This window comes from Heterocephalus glaber, unplaced genomic scaffold (assembly GCF_053883595.1).
Source record: "Heterocephalus glaber isolate CG9 unplaced genomic scaffold, H.glaber_assembly_v1.0 deba00001452, whole genome shotgun sequence".
Taxonomy (NCBI): Eukaryota; Metazoa; Chordata; class Mammalia; order Rodentia; family Bathyergidae; genus Heterocephalus; species Heterocephalus glaber.
The window spans coordinates 15773007-15796417 of NW_028258302.1; the positions used below are offsets into that span (position 1 = coordinate 15773007).

The 23411-nt window shown below is 46.3% G+C and overlaps 1 protein-coding gene across 3 annotated transcripts in view; it reads right to left on the reverse strand.

Moving 5' to 3' along the window:
* Rps6ka1 (ribosomal protein S6 kinase A1) overlaps window positions 1-6304 on the reverse strand; it is a 39653-nt gene extending 33349 nt beyond the window's left edge. Inside the window, exon 1 of one of the 3 annotated variants that reach the window (XM_004850657.4) lies at window positions 6065-6304. In XM_004850657.4, the coding sequence (XP_004850714.2) occupies window positions 6065-6127 (63 nt within the window). In that variant the 5' untranslated portion in view covers window positions 6128-6304. Of the gene's footprint in view, window positions 1-1203; window positions 1227-6064 lie in introns of those variants that run through there. The other 2 variants (XM_087215496.1, XM_087215497.1) reach the window with 2 other exon arrangements.
* Window positions 6305-23411: the final 17107 nt, after the last annotated feature.

Sequence of the window (23411 nt, forward strand, 5' to 3'; positions counted from 1 at the left end):
GGCAGTGATGGCTCCACCACCATGGCCCTGCATTCCTTCACTGCACCACTTGTTACCCTGCAGGGACTATGTACACACAGGCCTCCCTTTCTAATAATGGGGAGCCCCAGGAGGAGGGCAGAGAAAAGAGCTCGGTACTAACAGCTGCTCTTCCGAGCCACTGCTGCATGCCAGGCTGGGCTCAGTGCCTCACACCTGTGGCACCATTTAATCCTTATGACAGCCCTGGGAGGTAGGCCCAGGCCCCACTGACAGAGGAAACTGAGACTCAGTGGAGCTAGTGATGTACAACCGAAAAGAAGGGATTTAAAATCTGATCCAAAATCCAAGAAATGCTCATAAAGGTCACTGCAGAACAGCCACGCCCCAGCCAGGGGAGCCGCATGCAGGAAGACATAGGAGCTACAGTCCACCCTTGAGCAGTTCTGTTTTGTCCAGATTTCAGCCTCAGGTGGGAACTGTACAACCTGAGAGGTACCAAACCCAGCTCATCCGTTTCCTGAGTGATGTGAAATGAATAACCTGCCCTACTTGGGCCTGAAGAAGCTGTCCTCGGCCCTCCTGGCATGGACAAAGTGTGGTACAGCAGAGGTTTCCAATGCCTAGGAAGAGCCAACCTAGGCCAGGTAAGGACTCTGGAGCCAGGAGCTGAGTCCATAGGGCAGCTGTGGTCTTGCTTGGCGGCAGCAGGCACAGCTGCGCTCTGCCATTACATAATCTCCCTGCCCCTGGAGCAGCTTCCCACTGCCGCTCCCAGGACATCCTTCCTGTCCCCTGAGCCCCTTTAATGCCCCTAATCCTCCCCAGGGGCCAAGTGTGCTACAGGCCCCTCCACATACACGCTGTCATCTCTCAGCAACCTGGGAGGGCTTCGGGTAGAGCTCAGTGGTGGAGCACTTGCCTAGCATGCACAACCATGCACAAGGACCTGGGTTCAATCCCCAACACCTCCCTTCCAAAAAAAAAAAAGTATCTTAGCAACCTGGGAAAAGGGACAGGTTGATCAGGGCCCAGGGGCTGCAGTGGGCAGGGATGCACTTATTCATTCATTTGTACATTTGAGTTCCATTTCACCCAACATGCTAGACTCTTGACACAGGAATATCTCAAAGATAATCACAATAGCCAACATACCGGCCAGTCCTCCCTACTCCATTTCTCCATTCTCCCCTAAATCACATGTGACTGTTGTACTCAACTTACTCAGTCACTCAGTAGTTCCTGAAACCTTCTCAATCCATTCTGTGATGTGGAGAATATAAAGTTCTCATGTCTGTAGAATAAACCCCCAGCTCTTAGCATAAAATTCAAAGCCATCACCTTTAAATGCCCAGCACAGTAATTAAGAATCTGGGTTCCAGCCAGGTATACTGGTGATGTAAGCCTGTAATCCCAGCACTGAAGAAAATACAGGCAGGAGGATCAAAAGTTTAAGCCCAGCATGGGCAACTCAGCAACTTAGTGAGACCCTGTCTCAAAAATTTAAAAATTACAGAGGCTGGGGATTTAGCTCAGTGGTTTCACCGCCTGCTGCGCAAGCACAAGGACCTGAGTTCGATCCCTGGTACCAAAAAAAATTAAAAGGCTAGAGGTATAGCTCAGTGCAAAGGCTCTGGTTCAATCCCCAGTACAAAAAAAAAAAAAAAAAAAAATGCAGGTTAAACTCTGGCTTCTACCACCTGCATGACCTGAGAAGATCTCTTCACTTCCAGGGGTCTTGGTTTCTCATCTGTGAAATGGAGATAAAAATAATATACCTCATGGAGTGGCCGCCAGAAGCAAATGAAATAATGCCTATAAATATATACATCTGGCATGTAAGTAGTGCACAAACAATAGCCATTAGTATTATGGTCAAAAAATAATTTTAAGAAGCTGGGGATGCAGCTCAGTAGTGGAGCACCCCTTGGTTCAATCCCCAGCCCCAGAGGTGAGAAAAAAAGGAAAAAAAGTTAACCCAGGAAGAGCAAGAAGGCCAGAGCAGGTTCTGCTACTCCCATTTTTCTGCTGAGGCTCAAAGCTAAGGGACTCACCCAAGGTCTCAGCCAGCATATGGCGTGCATGGGACCATAAGCCAGAGTCACATAGCTGCAAGCCTAGATCCCTGATGAGGGAGGGGAGAAGGCAGTGGGTGTGCCCAGAGGCATAGGCATCTTGAGCAGTGGCCTGGATGATTGAGAGGGTCCCCGGGCCCAGTTTGGCTGAGTTTCTGGCCTGGATGCCATCTTTAGCAATCTCGTGCCTCTAAGAGCTGAGGTGCAAGCTTTCTAATTCAGAGGGTATGGGCAGCCCTGGAGAAAGGACTGAGGGGTGCACTGAGGACCATAGCAGAGCCTGAATCCTGGGAAAGCAGGGGTCATCTGCCCCTCTGGCTTGGGCTTGATGGTCACATGGGATGGTGAGAACACAGCTGGGTAGCCAAGAAGACACAAGTCTCTACCAGTCACTCACTCTGACCCTGGGTCTGTCATATCCTTTTTCAGGGCCTCAGTTTCCTCCTCTGCACTGTGAAGGCAGGTCTGTCTTGTTGGAACCTGTGTTCCGTTGCCTGAAATAGTACTTGTCATGTAAATGTTGAATGAATGAATAAATGAATGAGGACAAAGACGGTGGCTATGCAGAATACCTAATAAAGAAGGACCTTGTCTAAAAAGCCAGATGCAGGAGCTGGCATGGTGCTACACACCTGTAATCCTACCTGTGGGGGCAGGATCATGAGTTCAAGACTAGCCTGGGTTGCACGGCAAGTTTAAGGCCAGCCCGGAGTATGTAGTGAGAACCTATCTCCAGAAACCAAAGGAAAAAAGAAAGGAAGAAAGGAAGGAAGGAGAGAGAAAGGAAAGAAGAAAAAGAAAGGATGGGATAGGATGGGACAGGAAGGGAAGGGAAGGGAAGGGAAGGGAAGGGAAGGGAAAAGAAGAGGGGGCCAGGGATTTAGCTGCCTTGCAGCACAAGGTCCTGAGTTTGATCCCTGGTACAGAGAAAAAAAAAAAAAGAAAAGAGTGAGGCTAGGGAAGGGCCTTTGGTTTCTTAGAGGATGGAGATCCACACTTGTGAAGACATGCCCAGGACCCCCAGACCACCAACCCTTTCCAGAGGTCAGAGATGGGTTCCAACAGGCATTCTTCTTCCTATCCAAGCAGCTCTGTCTTGAAACAGGGATCCAGAGCAGTGACAGAAGTTGGGCAGCAGATGGAGAAAAGACAGCATGGGCCCTGCAGGCAGGAAGCAGCCCCAGGAGTTGGGTTCTGAGTCCAACACTGGCAGCCCTGTGCACGGCTGGAGGCTGGGGCCAGGTGCCAGGGCACCACCAGCACTCAGCAAAGGCTGGATAAGGGCCCTGTGGGATGAGGACTCTGCCAACATTCAGAGCTGCTCTTAGAGTACCTGCCACCTGGGCCATTTTGAACCCAGCCCTTCTCCCTCACTGGCCCTTTCCCACTTGGAGACAGTAAGAACTTTGGGTTGTGATCCTGGCTCTGACATTAATTCATATGCCAGTTTGAGGTTCAGCCGTCCCATCTGAAAATGGGGGTAACGATCCCTATTAAAGAAGTCGCTATGAGAATTCAGTGACATACGTGAAGGAAGGCAGGCAGCAGATAGTAAAGTGCTGTATGTGGCAGGTCTAGGCCTAGAGACAAGGCTAGCGCTTTCAGCAGGGACAGGGAAGGCACAGGCAGAATCCTCACCCACACTGCCAGGGATTTACTCCACCTAGGCTGCACCATGGGCCAGGCCCTGTCTCCTAGCAGTCCATGTTTGGTAGCGTCACAGAGGGCAAGAAGTCCAGACCATAGGCTTCTGCCAAATGCTCCAGGCAGCCTCACCTGGCTCCTTCCTGGCCAGGAGCTGCCGGTGACAATGGCGCCTGTACCTGCAGGTCAGGCTGCTCTATCACTTACATATTATCTGGGCTAAGAACAGCAAGGCCCTGTTCTCCAGTGAGAACGGACCAACCCACACCCTGGCTGTCCCATGGCTCCTGTTACCCAAACAATAACATCCAGGCGCCTGGCACCTCCAGGAAGGGGGAGGGAGAACAGGCAGAAGTACCTAGGGCTCTGCACTCTCTCAGGCCCAGGGAGCAGGGCTAGAACCCAGCCCTCACCACTGGAGAAACAAAGGCCCAGAAAAGCTGAGGGCTGACTGAGGGTCACACAGAAATCATGGCCTCCTTCCGTGGGGAAATTCACCAATTTTTTCCTCTCACAGAATTCAGGTGCAGCAGTACTCAAAATTGAGATGGGTTCCTGGTTTAAAGACAGCTCCCAACACAAACTTGCCTCAGAATTTCCCAAAGGCTGCCAGGCATAGTGGTGCATGCCTGTAATCTCAGCACTTGGGAGACTGAGGCAGGAGGATCTCCATGAGTTTGAAGCTACCCTTCACTACATAGTGAGTTCAAGCCCAGCCTGGACTATACAGTGAGACCCTGTCTCAAAAAAACAAAACAAAAAAAACACCTCAAAACACAAAAAACAAACAAAAAACAATTTCCCAAAGGAAGTAGGAAGCGGTGCCCTGGACAAAGACGAGCTCCTAGGTGCCTACCCTCCCTACTAGGATAACCCAAGAAATCTCCTGAGCTAAGGAGCCATTCCCAGGATTCCCAGGTCTCTGAGCTCTACTTTGTCTGGGAGACCCAGGTCACTGGGGCATGCCTGGGCAAAGGAATCTGACTCCGAGCAGCCCCAGGCCCTTGCACCCCAGTCCTAGTTGGGGAGGGGGGTAACTGGGGCTGCAGAGAGCAGTGTTCCTCACCTCCAAGGGTGAGTCAGCGAGAGAACCGGTGAGCAGCCCAGCCTCGTAGGGCCTGTAAAAACCCTATGGCAGGGATCCCAGAGCAATTTACTCCAAATTGCGCCTTTAGGTTGGTTACCTAATCTTGCCGCGCCCACCCTCCAATAGCCATCCCTTTAAAGGGGCAGCACGCTCCAGGTGCTGGGGACCTAGGGTCCTCATGCTGATCTCCACCTGCAGTCCTGAGAGGCAGAGCACACAATGGCCTCCCTAGGTGAACAGACCGCAGAGATAATGAAGGCAGGAGCCAGGGGTTAGGAGAAAAATCACCTTGACTCCTGGGTCAGTTGAGGTCTCCAACCCGACACTGTACACTAGCAGCTACCCTAAAGGAGAGTAGCACCTCCCTTCCTCCCAGCCTGAGGCCTGGGGAAAGTTTTTACCTTGCTGGGTCAGGGTTTAACCTTGACCCTAGGGTCCCAGGACACAGGAAAATCTAGCCTTGTGCATGCTCAGGGTTTAGAGTACCTGCTACCTGGGCAGTTTTCTGGCTTGACACCACAGAACCCTCAAAGCAGAACAGGAGCTGCCTCTGGGAGAGACGGGGTGGCAGAGACCACACTCCCTATGGCCCAGCCCTTCCTACAGGATAGGGCTCAGGGAGGGTGACAGACACAAGGTGTCCCTCCTCTAGGAATAATCTTCAAAGATCCAAGGGCTTTGCCCTCTCTTCACAGCCTGGGGCCGCAGACACCAGGTGTCCTCTGGCCCTAGCCTAAGAGCTGAGGAAACCAGGAGTTCCAGCCCCCGAGTCATCCGGGGTGTCATCCCACATTCCACAACTGCCAGGGGTCCAGAGGGGCAACCCTCCTAGAATCAGCAGATGATAAGCAAGAAGGGGAACTCTTGGGAGAGGACACTGGGAGGAGTGGGGGTCCCACTACCCTCGTCTCCGGCAGCATCCAGACATCTGACCCAAGCCCTGCCTGTCTTCCCGTCTGCACGAATGGAGGGGGCCCCGACAGCTCCCAAAAGATGCCAGGTCGAGTCCTGGAGGTGTGGGATGAAGAGGACCAGACCTCAGCGCCCCACTGGATTCCCTCTCCTAGCTGAGGCGGGAGGTACTCAGGGCTCGGCAGAACTGTCTGCTGCAGATACTCCGAGGGCAGGAGGGTGGAGCCGGACAGCGGGCAAGAGATCAGAGGGCACTCGCGCCCTCGCGGACGCCCGCCGGACTGCAGCGACGCCGCGGGCCGCCCCGCCCCTCTGCGGATCCGGGCTCGCTGGCCGCCTGCGCCCGTTCTCCGCCCCGCTCGCTCACCTCCGGGTCCAGCGGCACCAGCTCCATGAGCGGCCAGGGCTCCTTGAGCTGGGCGAGCGGCATCGCGCCGCCGCCGGGCCGCCTGCACTCCTCTGGCTATCCTGTCCCGGGTCCTTGGCTCTGTGGCCCGACCCCCGCGCGCCCCAGAGCCCCTCGCGCAGTTGCTGGGCCGGCCGCCGCCGCCGCCGCCGCCGGACTCTCACTCCAGCTCCCTCCGTCACCCAGCGCCGCCGCGCCCATTGGCTACCTGCGCGGGGGCGGGGCCGCCGAAGCCCCACCCCAGCCCCCGCTGCGCGGCATTCCCGGCGCGGACCCCCGCCCCCGCCGCTCAGGGAGCCTGCTCCGCTTTCACCTCGAGCCCCCGGCCCAAGCTTGGCTCCGCCCACAGAGGCCCCTCTGGCTCCTCCCTCCGCTGCCCTGTACCCTGCGCGGACCACTCTGGGGGCCACGGCTCTTCCAACCCTCGGCTTCCCCGGATCCTGTCCCCACCCACTCTACACACGTATTCACTGGGTGTCCGGGTCAGAGCCAGGCGAGGCTTGAAGGGAGCCTGGGCCTGGCTCTCTTTGGGCCCTCACTTCTTGAAGCCCTGAGACACCCCCCCCCCACGCCCCGACCCCGACAGTTTCCGTCTAGCACGGAATCCCACATGGGATCTCCAGGTGATCTCAGTGCCCCAGCCCAGGTAGGCTCCCACGATCAGTTGCCACCTTCAGAACCTACAGCGCCCCCAAGGTGATTTCAGTCTGTGTGGTTTGCCTTATCACTCGAGGGTGCTCCTGCACGTCAGAACAAGGCGTCTCCTCAGCTGCAGGCCCGGGTCTGGGCTACTTTGGGCTTGGGCCCCAGCAAGGAGAGCAGGGTCTAGGCTTCCGGGATCCGCTGCCACTTGTTGGGACTTGGGGTAAACGACCAGGGAGAGGGATTTCCCCTAGCGAGATTCAGCCTCCGCCTAAAGAGGTGTTGGGGCCCAGGTGTGGTGAGACTTACTCACAGGTGAAGGAGCAGAGAGATGGGCTTGCTGGTTTCGCTGGCAGAAGACTTGGTCAGTTATTTGCAAAGCTGCTCTAAAATAGGGGGGATGGGAAGACCTGTTTATCAAAAGGCCCTGGGGCTGAAAAGTGTAGCTCAGCATTAGAGCACTTGCCTGAGAGGCACTGGGTTCCCCAGCATTGAAAAAAATAAAATAAAATAAAAGCTTCCTGAGAACAGGCTTCACCAATGTGTGATTTCCTTTATTGTTGTTTTGGTGCTGGGCATGTGTTACAGTTTAGTTAAAATGTTTCCCAACCAGGCTTCATGGTATGTGCCTATAGTCCCAGCACTGGGAAGGCTGGAAAATCCCCAGTTTGAGACCAGCCTGGGCTACATAACAGTTCAAGGCCAGGCTGAACTATGTAGCAAGACCCTGTTTCAAAGAAACAAAATCTCCCAGCAAAGTCTTATGTGTTCAGAGGTGGGACTTTTGGAAAATGATTGGATGATGCAAGTTCTAACTTCATCAATTTCACCATTTGATGGCCTTATTGGGAAGTAACAGAAATTTAGGAGATGGAACCTAGTTGAAGAGAGTGAGGCATGGGGCCATCACTTTGGGGACCTTATCTTGTCTCTGGCACCTTCCTCTCTGGTTCTTTCCCCTTCCTGGGCATGTAATATGTGTACATACTTCAACTAATGATTACCTTCTGTTTATCTGAATACCTAAATTTAACTGGGGACCCTGGTTTTTTATTTGCTAGATCAAGTAATCCTACTCAGGGCTCCAAAGAGATCACACACAGGTGCCAAATGTCCAGCTTTCAGCCAGCCACGTTAAGTGACTGTAGGAGGAGAATGAGGTGTGTCATGGCCCACGGGAAGAGGTGAGAAAGCTGGAATGGTTCTGCCTTCCACCTTGGACCTTCTTCTTTCCCCCTCACTGGAATTCCTCCTTTAGGCCCATTATCTCACTTAGGACAGGGCAGCTGATTGTTCCTTAAATATTTTTATGAGTAAGTTTCACCTCCTGGGTCCTCTCTTCCCTAGGGGGCTTGAGAGAAAATGGGTCAAACTGGAAGCAGAGAGTCCAGAGGACACCTGGGCTGTACCTGGGCTGCTTGGACAGCCTGCTGTCTGTCCCTGGAGTGGGGATAGCAGTCCTCAGCAGAGAGCTATGGAGAACAAACCATGGCCCTCAAGGGACCTGCACAGCTCAGGTCATACTTGGCTTCACCTATCTATGGGCTCCAGCCACACTGGCCTTCTTTCCCTTCTCCTGCCATAGGTCTTTTGCACTGCTGCTCTTTGTCCTTCAAACACTTTTCTCTCAAGCCAGCTCAGCTCCAAGATCACTTTCTCCAGGACGCCTTCCTTCACCTCCTTGTTACGCTCAGAGCAACAGATACTTCTCCATGGTGCTTCTCATAGTTGTATTTTTACATTCATTTACCTGATTATTACTGTCTCGCTGTTTAATTAGGCTGTGAATTCTGAGAAGGCAGCAGTTGAGTCTTCTTGGCTCTTCTTTTTCTCTCTGGCCCCTGACACAATCCCTGGTATATGGGTGCTAAAGAGACCAAGTGAGGGGCTGGGGATGGATGGTGGCTCAGTGGTACAGCATGTGTTTAGCATGTGCAAGCCCCTCAGTTCCACCCCCAGCACCACACAACAAAATTTGTTTTTTTGAGACAGTCGCACAACGTGTTCCAGGCTGGCCTCAAACTTATGACAATCCTCCTACCCCAGCCTCCCGAGTGCCACCACACCCAGCAAAATTTTTTAAATAAAGTAGGCTAAGAGAGAGGTCCAACATCACACAGCTATAAAATGGTAAACTGTGACTCAGACCTAATATAACCCCATGTGCTGAGATGATCCGCTCCGTGTGTTGGATATTAGTAAGAGTAATAATACTGGGGTTAGAACAGGCTGTTCTGGGCAGTTACTTGAGGTGTTTGTTAAATGACTCATGGGGATGAAAGGCCTTGCTGGATATAGTGAGCTTTTTATCTGTACCTTGTTGAAGAGGTTACTCTGGCAAGGAGCGGAGGCCGAAATGATGGGCCGAGGGCTGGATTTGGGCCCCTCTGCTGCATCTTCGCTGTGTTTGCTATAAAGCTCAAGAGCACAAGGTCTGGATGGGCCCAAGAGCCAGTCTATCCTTCTTCTTTCTTATCCTCTAAGGAGAAGGTAGTCTTGGTTCCTGTGTCTCCTGGCAACAGGTGGAACAGGATGAGGGGAATAGTCAGAATAGCAGTGACCTTTAACAGCAATTACAATGTGCCACAACTGGACCGAGCATTTAAATGACAGTTGCCAGACTTCCAGGAAGATGGCAGAGTGATAAACAGCAGGGAAACACCCTCTCCAAGATTTGGTATCCAGACGCTGAAACATAGCAACATGAGGAAGAGAAGGAGGGAAGTGGGTCCCTGGGACCCAGAAAGGATCTGAAGTGAGAACTGAACCCCACAGGGGAAGCAAAGAAAGGGACCTCAGTGCAGAAGAAGGAGGTGGCAAGCAGCACTTTCTCCTTGAGCCTTGATTCACTTTGTAGGAGGGGTGGCTTGAATGTGGAGGCTTGAATGTGACTACTGGTGAGCCCAGAGGCCTCTATGGAGAAACACACCAGTGGAACGTAGCAGTGGACACAGCAGACTGCAGTGCCTGGTGAGTTATTCAGCTTCAGAAATCCCTGGGCAACTGGCTGGTAGCCATCTTGGAGAGGGCCTAACTGAGCTCAAAACTCAGAGCAGCTGTGGGCTGCCTCCATCTAGCAGCTTGCAGTGTCAAGGTAAGGCAGAACCAAGTTCAAGTTGGGAGGAGGTCAAGGAGCAGAGTTCAAGATGGCAGGAGGCACATGGAGTGTTGCAGGGTGAACAAATTGGGTTCCAGCCTCACAGCCAGAAACCAGCCTGAACTTCAGTCGAACTAAAGGTGCAGACTTGCTGGGATTGTCCACTACTCCACTGTAAATTGATGGCTGGCTTGCTAGGATTAATCAACACAGATCTGGGCTCTGTCTACCCACTCTTGTCTACCAGTGACAGCAGAGACACACCCTGAAGTGTACTTCTTTCTTCTTTTTTTTTTTCATTTTTAAAATTTTGTTTTGTTTTCTTTTTTCTTGATTGGTTGTTCTTGCTTTTTTTTTTTTTTTTTGGTACCAGGGATCAAACTCTGGACCTTGCACTTGTGAGGCAGGCAGCAGAACCACTAAGCTAAATCCCCAGCCCTGTTCTTGTTAATTGTTGTTGTTGTTGTTTGTTAGTGGGGGTTTTTTGGTACCAGGGATCGAACTCAGGACCTTGAGCTTGGGAGGCAGGCAGCCTGTTCTTGTTTTTTATATGAGTGTGAATATTGTTTCTAGTTTTCTTGTTGTTTTTGTTCTGTTGTGGTCTTGTTTTTATTTCTTCCTTTCTCTTTCCCTCCTGTCTTCTTCAACAGTTTCCTAAAATTTGCATAATCTTTCTTTGTCCTCCAACCTTGCTTCTTTTTTTTTCTTGCAGTACTGGGGATCAAACTCAGGACCTTGCACTTTGAAGGCAGGCAAGGCACCACTGAGCTAAATCCCTAGCCCCAGCCTTGCTTCTGATCTCTTCTGCTATTTCTCTATTGCCCCCCCCAACTCCTTTTAAATTCTCTCCTCTGAGTAAAATCACCATATTAAGAGCATACTACTGTATACAATTTTTGCTTTGTTTTAGATTTTGTTATATAACCACAAATCTAGTTCATACGATTAACAGTGACAAATTAATAGTTACCACACTTTGTCATTTTCTAGACTATGTTTGATGCTATTGTTATTGCTGACTGTACTAATTTAGCCAAGGTGACATAATTGTTCTAATCAGTTGTTCTTCCTGTTATGCCAAGACTAAGATTGCCTAAGGGTCATAAAAAATACTACAGGACAGTTCCAAAGAACCAGATGCTAGGCCAAATAGGCAGCACCTTCTCATCCCCAATAAATTGAAGAGGTAGGATCTTGCAACAGACTCAAAACCCAAAAGCCAGCTACACCTGGACAACATCTCTGAGAAGTAGTCATTTCCTAGAGTTCTAAATACTAGCAATAAAGCTACTTGACATACACAATTTATAAGCATCAACCCAAGAATTAAACTAAAAAAACAAAATGAGAAGACATTTAAGCAAGATGCAACCCTAAACTTCCAGCAAACCCAGGGAGCAATGAGGTAGAACAATTTGAAACCCACTCACATGGACTCTGAAATGGTAACAGTGGAAGTAACAAAGCAGATGAATGAGGCTAAAAAAAAAAATAAAATTAGAAATAATCTCTCAGATAATTACAGAGATGGTGACCATAATGAAAGACATGGTTAGTATGTCTCTCGAGAGAGCAGATACAGATAGAGGAGCTTAGGAAACTGATGAAAACCATGAATGCTCAACATAGGAAAGAAACAGAATCCATGAAACAAATTCAAGCAGATATCCAGGAGATTAAGAATTCCATTGAAAGTATACACAGCAGAATGAGCCCATGTGAGGACAGACTATCAGATATAGAAGACAGGATTGTGGTTAGCGATCATGAAAAGAGAGATCTCTTAAAAATAGCAAGGGACCATGAAAAATCAATCCAACAGCTACTAGCTGATGCAAAGAAGAATAACATAAGACTGATTGAAGTCCATGGAAAAAGCAGGAGATAGTGCAAACATAAAAAAAAACCTGTCACAAAAGTAATGGCAGAAAACTTCCCAAGCATGGAAAAAGAATTTGACATACAGATAAGTGAGGCATATAGAACTCCAATTAGCCATGATTTTTTAAAAAATCTACACCAAGGCATATAATAGTCAAGATTCAAGAAATTCAACACAAGAACAGAATATTAAAAGTTGTTAGAGGGCTGGGGATTTAGCTCAATGGTTTCGCCGCCTGCTGCACGAGCGCAAAGACCTGAGTTCGATCCCCGTAACCAAAAAAAAGAAAAAAAGTTGTTAGTGAAAAGAAACAAATCAACTATAAAGGAAATCCCATCCAAATTACAGTAGACTTCTTTTTTTTTTTTTGGTACAGGGAATCGGACTCAAGTCCTTCTGTTTGCAAGGCAGATGGCGGAACCACTGAACTAAATCTCCAGCTCAACAGCAGACTTCTTAACACAAAACCTCAAGTCAAGGAGAGCTTGGAGTGAAGTATTTCAACCTCTAAAAGAAAACAACCTCCAACCCAGGTTGATGGACCCTGCAAAACTGTCTTTCAAAATTGATAGAAAAATAAGATACTTTCAGGACAAAGAACACGTGAAGAAATTCATGACTGCCAAACTAGCACTCCAAAATGCTCTGAAGGACATTCTAGAGATAACAAGGACTACAACTCCATGAATCCCAACAGGAATGAATCCGTCAGGCAAGGCAAGTAATTAAATGGGGAGTGGGGACCAATAACAGGAAAATTATATGACAAGGATAAGACCATGCATATCAGTTATAACTATCAATGTAAATGGTCTCGATTCACCAATCAAAAGAAACAGACTGGGAGAATGGATCAAAAAGTAAGATTCAGGGCCGGAGATTTAGCTCAGTGGTTCCGCTGCCTGCCTCACAAGCGTAACGTCCTGAGTTTGATCCCTGGTACCCAAAAAAAAAAAAAAAAAGGAAGCAAGATCCAACAATATGCTGCATACAAGAACACATTTAATTCAAAAAAAATTCATAGACTGAAGGTCAAAGATGGAAAATAATACTCCATGGAACCTGCAAAAAAGCAGGGGTAGCTATCCTATTTGCAGACAAAGTGGATTTCAAGCCAAGACTAATTAAGAGAGACAAAGAAGGTCACTACATCCTTGTAAAGGGAACAATACAGACAAAGAGATAACAATCATAAATATATATGCCACAAATACCAGCACACTCAACTATATAAAACAAATATTGTCGGGGATTTAGCTCAGTGGTTCTGCCGCCTGCCTCACAAGGGCAAAGTCCTGAGTTTGTTCCCGGTACCAAAAAAAAAACCAACCAAATATTAATGAACATGAAAAATCAAATAAGCACTCATATGCCAGGGACTTAGCTCGGTGGCACTGTGCCTGCCTCACAAATGCAAGGTCCTGAGTTCAATCCCCAGTACCAAAAAAAATAATACACATTCTTCTCAGCTGCACACTGGATATTCTTCAAAATAGACCACACTCTAGCTCATAGAACATGCTTAAGTAAATACAAAGAAATTGAAATTATCTCGTGCATATTATCAGACCGTAGTGCAATGAAATTGGAAATCAATTGCAAAAGAAATCACAAAAACAGGCCAGGGATTTAGCTCAGTGGTTTCGCCGCCTGCTTCGCAAGCATAAGGACCTGAGTTCAATCCCTGGTACCAAAAAAAAAAAAAAAAAGAAATCATGAAAACTTCATAAACACATAGAAATTAAATAACACCCTCCCGAACATTCAAAAGGTCACAGATGAAATTAAAGAAGAAATGGGCTGGGGATTTACCTCAGTGGTGCCGCTGCCTGCCTTGCAAGCTCAAGGTCCTGAGTTCAATCCCTGGTAACAAAAAACAAAAACAACAACAAAAATAAAGAAGAAATTAGGCCAGGCATGATGATGCACACCTGTAATCCCAGCACTGGGGAGGCTGAGGCAGGAGGATCGCTGTGAGTTTGAGACCAGCCTGTAATACATAGCAAGACCCTGTCTCAAAAAAACTAAATAAGAAATTAGACAGTTTCTACAGTTAAATGATTGTGCCAGTGCAACATACTGGAACATATGGGATGCAATGAATGCAGTCTTATAAGAGAAAATTATAGTGAAGTCTCATATCAAAAAAAGAGCCAGCTCAAATAAACTAATGTTGAACCTGAAGCTTCTAGAAAAAGAAGAGCAAGTCAAGCCCAAAGCTTGTATGAGGGAGGAAATTATAGAGATCAGAGCCAAAATTAATGCAATGGAGTCTAAGAAAATAATACAAAGAATCAACGAATTGAAGAGTTGGTTCTTTGAAAGATTAAGTAAAATTGGGCCAGGGATGTAGCTCAGTGGCACCGTGCCTGCCTGGCACACGCAAGGTCCTAAGTTTGATTCCCAGCACTAAAAGAAACAAAAAAGAAAGAAAGATTAAATAAAATTGACAAATCCTTAGTCAACCTTATCAAAAAAAGGAAAGAAAAAACTCAAATCCATGCAATTAGGAATAAAAAGGGTGAAATCACAACAGATCTTGCAGAAATCCAGAAGATCATCTATATCTACTTCTAGAACCTGTATTCTAATAAGATGAAAAACACAGAAGAAATGGACAGATTCCTCCATACATATAAATAACCAAAGATTAATCAAGAAGATATAAAAATTCTACATAAACCAATATCAGCCAATGAAATAGAAGATGTAATTAAAAACCCACCAACAAAGAAAAGCCCAGACCCTGACGGATTCACTGCTGAATTCTACAAAACATTTAGAAAAGACCTAATACTGCTACTTCTCAAACTCTAATGAAATTGAAAGGGGGGCTGGGGATTTAACTCAGTGGTTCTGCCACCTGCCTCACAAGCTCAAGGACCGGAGTTAGATCCCCGGTACAAAAAAAAAAAAAATGAAATTGAAAGGGAAGCAGTACTCCCAAATTCATTGTTTGAAGCATTGCTCCAATACCAAAAGCAGAGAAGGATCCAACCAAAAAAGGGAGCTACGGGCCAATCTCCCTGATGAACATAGACACAAAAATCTTTAATAGGATACTGGCAAACAATGCAGCAAATCATCAAGCAGATTATACACCATGACCAAGTAGGATTCATCCCAGGGATACAGGGATGGTTCAGCATATGCAAACCAATAAATGTAATACACTATATTAACAGAGCCAAAGACAAAAACCATATGATCATCGCAATAGATGCAGAAAAAGCGTTTTACAAAGTCCAACACTCATTCATGATAAAAACCCTACAGAAAATTGCAATAGATGGTCTTGATCTCAATCTGATAAAAGCTATCTATGACAAATCAACAACCAACATCCTACTAAATGCACAAAAATGAAAGCTTTCACTCTAAAATCAGAAACAAGACACGGATGTCCACTGTCACCACTCTTACTCAATATAGGTCTGGAGCTGGGTGTGGTAGCACATGCCTGCAATCCTAGCACTGGACAGGCTGAGGCAGGAGGTCGCCACCAGTTTGAGGCCAGCCTGGGCTACACAGTGAGTTCAAGGCCAGCCTGAACTACATAGCAAGACCGTGTCTCAAATATATATATATATATATATATATATATACATATTTATTTATTTATTTATTTATTTATTTATTTATTTTTATTTATATATTTATATATGTTATAATTATATATATTTTGAAACATTAGCCAGAGAAATTAGACAAGAGAAAGAAATAAAAGGAATAAGGATAGGAAAGGAAGAGATTAAACTATCATTACTTGCAGATGACATGATACTCTACATATAAGATCCCAGAAACTTCATCAAAAGACTTCTAGATTTAATAACCAAATTTCAGTAGTCTAGCTGGATACAAAGTCAGCACTCAAAAATCTGCAGCACTCCTGTACACAAATAATTCACTGAGAGAGAAATTAGGGAAATAACACTTTTCACAATAGCATCCAAAAAAATGAAATAGCTAGGAATCAATCTAATGAAGGAAGTAAAAGACCTTCACATGGAAAACTACAATACTCTGCAAAAGGAGATGAAAAGTATATCAGAAAATGGAAAAATATCCCTTGTTCTTGGGTAGGAAAAATCAATGTAGTGAAAATGGCCATACTTCCAAAATTGGTATACAGATTTAATATGATCTCAATCAAAATACCAATAGCATATCTCACAGAATTAGCAAAAACAATCCTAAAATTCATTTGGAACCAGAAGAGATCTAGAATAGCAAAAGCAATTTGGGGCAGCAGAGGCAAGGCAGAGAGCATCACAATCCCTAATTTGAAATTATACTACAAAGCTATTGTGATAAAAACAACATGGTACTGGGGCAAGGATTTAGCTCACTGGTGCTGCACCAGCCTTGCAAATCCAAGGTCCTGAGTTTGATCCCCAGTACCAAAACAACAACAACAACAAAAAACCCAGCATGGTACTGGCAAAAGAAAGAAAGGAAGGAAGGAAGGAAGGAAGGAAGGAAGGAAGGAAGGAAAGGAGGGAAAAACCAGACCTGAGGATCAATGCAACAGATTAGAAAATGCAGAAACAACTCCAAACATACTCAGCCACCTTATCTTTGCCCACCCTCACTGAGAGAAAGACAGCCTCTTTAATAAATGGTGCTGGAAAAACTGGCTTTCTACATGCCAAAGATTAAAACTAGACTCATATCTTTCACCACGCACTAATCTAAAATTGAAATGGTTCAAAGATCTATTAAAACAGAAACACTGAATCTGCTGGAAGGTAGAATAGGTAGAACTCTCAAGGACATTGGTGTAGGCAAAGACTTTATGAGCAAAACCCCTATTGCACAGGAAATATCACAAAGAATCAACAAGTAGGACCTCATCTCATTAAAAAGCGTCTGCACAGCAAGAGAAACCACCAACAGAGCTAAGAGATAGCCCACAATGTGGGAAAAAACGTTGCCAGCTGTTCCTTAGACAAATATCTAGAATAATATCTAGAATATATCTATCTAGAATATATAGACTATATAAAGAACTAAGAAACATCAGACCCTTCAAATTTAAAGACCCAGTCCAAAAATGGGCATCTGAAATGAATAGACACTTCTCAGATGAAGAAGTAGAAACAGCAAATAAATATATGAAAAAATGTTCAACATCACTGGTCATTTGAGTGGTGCAAATTAAAACAATTCTGAAATTCTCTCTCTCTCCAAAAAGAATGACTGTTATCAAGAAATCAACCAATAGGGCTGCGGATTTAGCTCAGTGGTTCTGCCACCTGCCTTGCAAGCACAAGGACCCAAGTTCGATCCCCAGTACCAAAAAGAAAAGAAAAGAAATCAACCAATAAATTCTGGTGGGCTGTGGGGAAAAAGGAACCTGTCTCCACTGTTAGTAGGAGTGTAGACTGGTGTAACCACTGTAGAAATCAGTGTAGAGATTCCTCAAAAGGGCCGGGGATTTAGCTCAGTGGTTCTAGCACCTGCCACGTAAGCCCAAGGTCCTGAGTTCAATCCCCGGTACAAAAAAAAAAAAAAAGAATCTTGAGATTCTTCAAAAAACTAAAACTAGAGGTTCCATTCTACCCAGCTATTCCCCTTCTTGGTATCTTCCTGAAAGAAGTAAAAGCATACCACAGCAATATATGCACACCCAGGTTTATAGCAGTACAGTTGTAATAGCTAAATCTTGGAAACAGCTCAAATGCTTATCAACCTACGAATGGATAAAGATACGGTTTTTTAATACAATGGAGTACTACTCTGCCAGAAAGAAGGGTAAGCTTGAGACATTTATAGCTAAATGGATGCATGGTGAGACCATACTCTTAAATGAGATAAAGTGGATGCACATGTTTAAAAACCACATTGTTTCAGTGTTGTGAGAAACTGAAAGTGTAAATAAGGACCAAAATGTATAAAATAGATACTGGGAAGTGGGAAGAACATGTTCAAATGGGAAGAGGAACAAGAAAGGGGGGGGTGAGGAAAGAAAGGACAAGAAAAAAAGAAAATAGAAGAAAAAAGGGAAACAAAGCTTTTGTAAATAAGGAGAAGAAGAGCGGTCAAAGGGAGGGGAAAGGAATGGGAAAAATGAAGCAAGATATATGATGTACAGGTTCAAATTCCCTATGATGAATATGATCATTATGTATATCCAAAATGTACCAATAAGAAAAACACTAAGAGTTGCAGGCGTGAGAGCTTCTGAGTAAGAATTCTGTAGCCTTCCTAGAGCAGAGTGTTGCCCAGGCAAGAAGTCACGAAGTGACCCCAATAAGGTCACGAGACACAAGTTACTTTTCCAGGTGAGAAAGCTGAGGATTGCTGGTGGTCAGACGGCTGGTAAATACCACAACCCACTGGAAACCCACATGGCTGAGACCCACATCCAGGAGGGAGCGCAGGGCCACTCAGCGTGCAGACAGTGGGGAGCAGTGATGCAGGAGGGGTAGGGGCTCTTGCCACCCCGCTAGGTCTGAGGGATGGTGTAGCGTCAGTCCCCGGCCTGGGACACTTCTGGGCTTCCCCATCGCACCCCAAAGGGAGCCTAAAGCCTTTGCCAGGTCTGCACAGCACCCCAGGACGGGCCGTGCTGGGGCGCTGCCCTCCAGCTCTGAGTCCACACGTCATCCACACCTCTGTTCTGGTGTCACCTCCTGACTCCTCACTCTACGCCTGCTCTCCCTCAGCAGCATCAGGCAGGTCCCTCTCGAAGCCTGCCTGCCTTCTAGCAGTCATAGTGCTTCCCTGTTTGTTTCCCCCACAAAGCTCTGGGAGGTGAGACTGGTCACTGCTGTGTTCCTTGATGCACCTGACATATTGAAGGCCTCCAAAATACGCTTGTGAATGGAGCTGTGCGAACCTGATTCTGATGCTGGCTCTGTCATCTCCTAGCTGTGTGACTGAGTATTTCAGTTAACTTCTCTGAGCATCATTTTCTGCATCTGTTAACTGGGGCTGGTTATGAGTACTGAGTGACATCAGGCAATAACGCACCAGTGTAGTACCTAGCACATGAGAGGTACTGAGCAGAAATGGTAGGTAAAAGTCCAACACTTCCTTTGCTCCAGATTCTTTCCCCTGAAGATGGGAGGGCAGGAGCCTTTGGTCTGGCTCACTGGGTGAGTCCTACACTGGTGTGAGATAAAGATAGGAGAAAAAAGCCTTGGTTTGAAGAAACTGTCATTGTGATCATGGGGCTGATAAAGAATGAGACCAGCCAGGTGGGACACGCCTATAGTCTCAGCACTTGGGAGGCTGAGGCAGGAGGATCACTGTGAGTTTGAGGCCAGTCTGGGCTACATAGTGAGTTCAAGGCCAGCCTGAACTACATAGTGAGACCCTGTTTAAACACACACACACACACACACACACACACACACACACAAAGAATGAGGCTAAAGAAAGGATCAGAGAGAAGGAATAGGAAGAACAGAACCTGTAACTGGGACATTCCCAGGGCTTCAGAGGGTCAAGGAGAGCAAAACAGTAGAATTAACCAGGAGGCTCCTCAACAGGGAAGCGCTGTGGACCGGGAGATGAGGGGTGAGGCAGAGTCACACTGCTGCCATTGAGAGAGGACAGGAGGTAACAGTAGAGAGGACACAATATCAGGAAGAGACAGAAGGGAAGCAGAGATGGGGAGACACAAGACAGAACAGCGGGTTGTCAGTACTGGGCCACAGCTTCATGCTCGGTACTGTCTACAGCACTGGGGACAGCCGAGGAGGAGACAGAGAGGGACCCTGCCCTGTCTAGGGTAGGAGTCAGCTGGCTGCGGCCCATAGGCCTACAGTTTTGTTTTGCTTTTGCATTACGAGGGAGTGAACCTGGTGCTTTAACTCTCCCTACATCCCCAACCTTTTCTTTCCTTTTTTTGGAGACAGGATCTTACTAAGTCTCTAAGTTGCCAGGCCAAGTTCAAACTTGCCATCCTCCTGCCTCATCCTCCTGGAGTGCTGGGATTACAGGTGTGGGCCACTAGGTCTGGCTTTTTGACCTACTGTTTCCGCACACCTGCAAACTAAAAATGGTTTTGACAATTTTAAATAATTTTTAAACCCAAGAGAAGAGTATTCCACATCATAGAAACTTGTATGCAATTCAGATTTCAGTATCCATAAATAAAGTTTTATTGGAACACAGCCACTCTCAGTTTATGTATCGTCTACGCTGCTTTCTCACTACAACAGCAGAGTTGAATAGTTGCAGCAGAGACCATATGGCCTGCAAAGCCTAAAATATTTACTAGCTGGCTCTTCTGAAACAAAGTTTGTCGGCCCCTGCTCTAGGAACTTATGTTCTCATTGGGAAGACAGATGTCAGCCAAGCAGGTAAGCTCGTTTCCGGGTGTCTCCACGGACAGGCGCCAGCTGGCACGAGCGTCTCCTAGCGCACCCGGCTTCTCCTGCGCCGCCCTCCCAGGGGAGGGAAATGATCCATTCGTTGGCTTCTGTATGGCAGCAAAGCAATCAGGTCATTGTGATCGGCCCCGCTCAAAGCCAAGGAAGAATCAGCTACACTCGGTGATTTACAGCGTCTGAGCCCAAGAGATCTCCTTCCCCCGAGGGCACCTGGGAGACTTCGCAGGAAGTCGTCACCTGTGTTGTCAGGGCTGCTACCTGTGTACCTGCCTCCCTCTCCACAGGAATCCTCACAGCTGCCGCCTCTGGCAGTCCTGGCAGGGGTAAGGCGTGGGGAGGGGTTTTATGGTCCCCTTTCCAGGTGAGGAAACAGATTTAGAGAAACGACCTGACTTACCCCACTGCCGGAAATAGCGGGCCGAGGCAGTGCCGCAGATAGTCAATGTCAGCTTTCGAAGAGGCTTTTGGGATTGGCTTAGCCTGAGCTCGAAAACTGGTGGCCCAAGGCAAAGGTGAATCAGGTAAGGGCGGTGACACCTTGACCATGTGCAAGATACAAGGCCTGCATTGTCTGGAGAGAACTTTAAAACCTTATGAAACTGGGCAGGTCTGTTTTTATTAGCACTATGCTCTGGCAGCTCTTAAACTGTGTTGGTGGTAAAAAACAAACAAACAAACAAAAAAACCCCACAAACTTGTCTTCCCAAAGAGATCTTGCTATCGGTCAAAGTTCTAAGTAATTGCTGTGATTAATGTGAGTTTGGAGAATAATATATACAAGCTTCAAATTTCTGGGGGGTTTTGTTTGTTTTTTGTTTTTTTGAGACAGGGGGCTTGAACTTGCAATCCTCCTGTCTCAGCCTCCTCCAGAGAGAACTGAGATTACAGTTGTGTACCACCAGGTTGGGCTAAATTAGTGCATTTTTATCACCTAATCTTTTAATACATAATATACTCCACTGGAGGCTAATTTGGAGAACTCTCATTGTTGTACATTGTTCCCAGCACACATGGACTCAGCCACACATCTTTGATTTTGTTGTTGTTGGTTTTTTTAGTTTTTTGAGAAAGGATCTCATTTTGTAGTCTAGGCTGGCCTTGAATTCACAGGGATCATCCTGCCTCAGTCTCCTGAGTGGTAGGATTACAGGTGTGTGCCACCCTGCACTTTATTCCTTTTTTTTTTTCAGTACTGAATTGAACCCAGAATGAGGAACTGCACTGAGCTACAATATATATATATAATATATTAAAAAACTCAATAGTAATGCCAACAATGGACTTTGAACCAAATATCAATATTTGAAATAAAGACAGAGTCTGACCACACACTTGTACAACCTGGCCTCGCTCACCTCACACAGGCTTGTCAGATCTGGCCTTTGTGCAAAATTTAAATGAGACGCTAAGGGTCGCACCCGAGGACAGCACCGACACCAATGGGCACTCAGTAGAAAGGTAAAGATGGTCGGTCCTGTGAGTCTACTGTCTCCCACCCAGTGGCCTCTCTAGTGTACTGGACATACAACACGGGCCATATTGTGACTCCCATATGACAGAATTACCTTCCAGAGCAATCACAAAATAAAACAAATGATAATAATGGCCAGTACATAAATACAGACAGTAAAATGTTTCTGTTTTTGTTGTGTCTTGCTTTGTTTTCAATGGTGGAAATCAAATCCAGGGCCCATGCCTAGCAGGCAAGTGTTTCCCTGCTGAGTTATGAATCTGCCTTTCTGAAATTCTGAGGGGACAGTGGTACTGAGGATTGAATTTAGGGCTTCACTTGTGCTAAGCCCCCATTCTACCTGATCCACACCCTTTACTGAACTTATTTATACACTCAGAGTAATATGATTCTTTATTTATTTACTTGTTTATTTTTGTTTGTTTGTTGAGACATGGTCTTGCTATGTAGTTCAGGCTGGATTTAAACTCATGATGTAGTTTAGGCTGGCCTGTAATTTACAGAGATCTTCCTGCCTCAGCCTCTCGAGGGCTGGGATTATAGGTGTTGGCCACCACGCCTGGCTAAATAATAAAAATTATTAAAAATTAAAAAGGGGGCTGGGGATTTAGCTCAGTGGTTCTGCCACCTGCCTCAAAAGCGCAAGGACCCGAGTTCGATCCCCAGTACCAAAAAAAAAATCAAAAGGGATAAAAGAACCAGGTAGGGTGGCACATGTCTGTAATCCCAGCACTTGGGAGGCTGAGGCAGGAGGATCATCATGACTTTGAGGCTAGCCTGGACTACATAGTGAGTTGAAGCCTAGCCTCAATTACATAGCAAGGCCCTGTCTCAAAAAAACCCCTAAATAAATATATTATTGGTACATTTTAGATACACATAATGATAACATTTATCGTAGGGAATTTGTACCTGTACATGATATATCTTGCTTCTTCTATTTTTCTCATTCCCTTTCCCTCCCTTCAATCTTTCTTCCTCTCCTTATTTACAAAAGCATTGTTTACATTTTTCTTTTATTCTCTTATTTTTTGGTCCCTTCTTTCCTTCCCCTCTCCCCCTCCCTTGTTCCCCTTCCTATTTGAACATTTTCTTCTCATTTCATAATATCTGTTATACATTTTGGTCCTTATTTACACTTTCATTTTCTCACACCAGAAAAACAATTTGGTATTTAAACATGTGTGTCTGATTTATTTCACTTGAGAATATGGTTTCAAGGTACATCTATTTAGCTTGAAATGTCTCAAGCTCATCCTTCTTTATGGCAGAGTAGTACCCATGGTGCATAGTAACTTTAAGGCTGCCCTGAACTACTTGTTTTATTTTGTTTTTTGAGACAGGATCATGCTAGGATGACCATGCTAGGTCACCAGGATTGAAGGTGTGTGCCACCATGCCTGGCCAGCCTGAACTCCATAGCAAGACCCTGTCTCAAACAACAACAACAACAACAACAACAATAAGAAAAAAACCCTGGGCATTATGGCACTACTTGAGAGGCTGAGGCAGGAGGATCACAAGTTTGAGGCTGGAATCATACCTTGAGGCTACATAGGGCAACCTAAAATTGAGACTCTGACTCAAAAATTTAAAAACTAAAATCCCAAGCCCAGCATGGTGGCGCATGCCTATAATCCCAACACTCAGGAGGCTGAGGCAGGAGGATGGGTTCAAATTCAAGGCCAGCCTGGGCTACATAGCAAGACTCTGTTTCAAAAAAATAAATTAAATAAAATAAAATGCCAGACGTAGTAGTGCACACCTGTAATCCCAGCACTGGGGACACTGAGGCAGGAGGGTCCTGGCGAGTTTGTGGCCAGCCTGAGCTAGATAGTGAGACCCTGTCCCAAAAACCAAAAATACAAAAA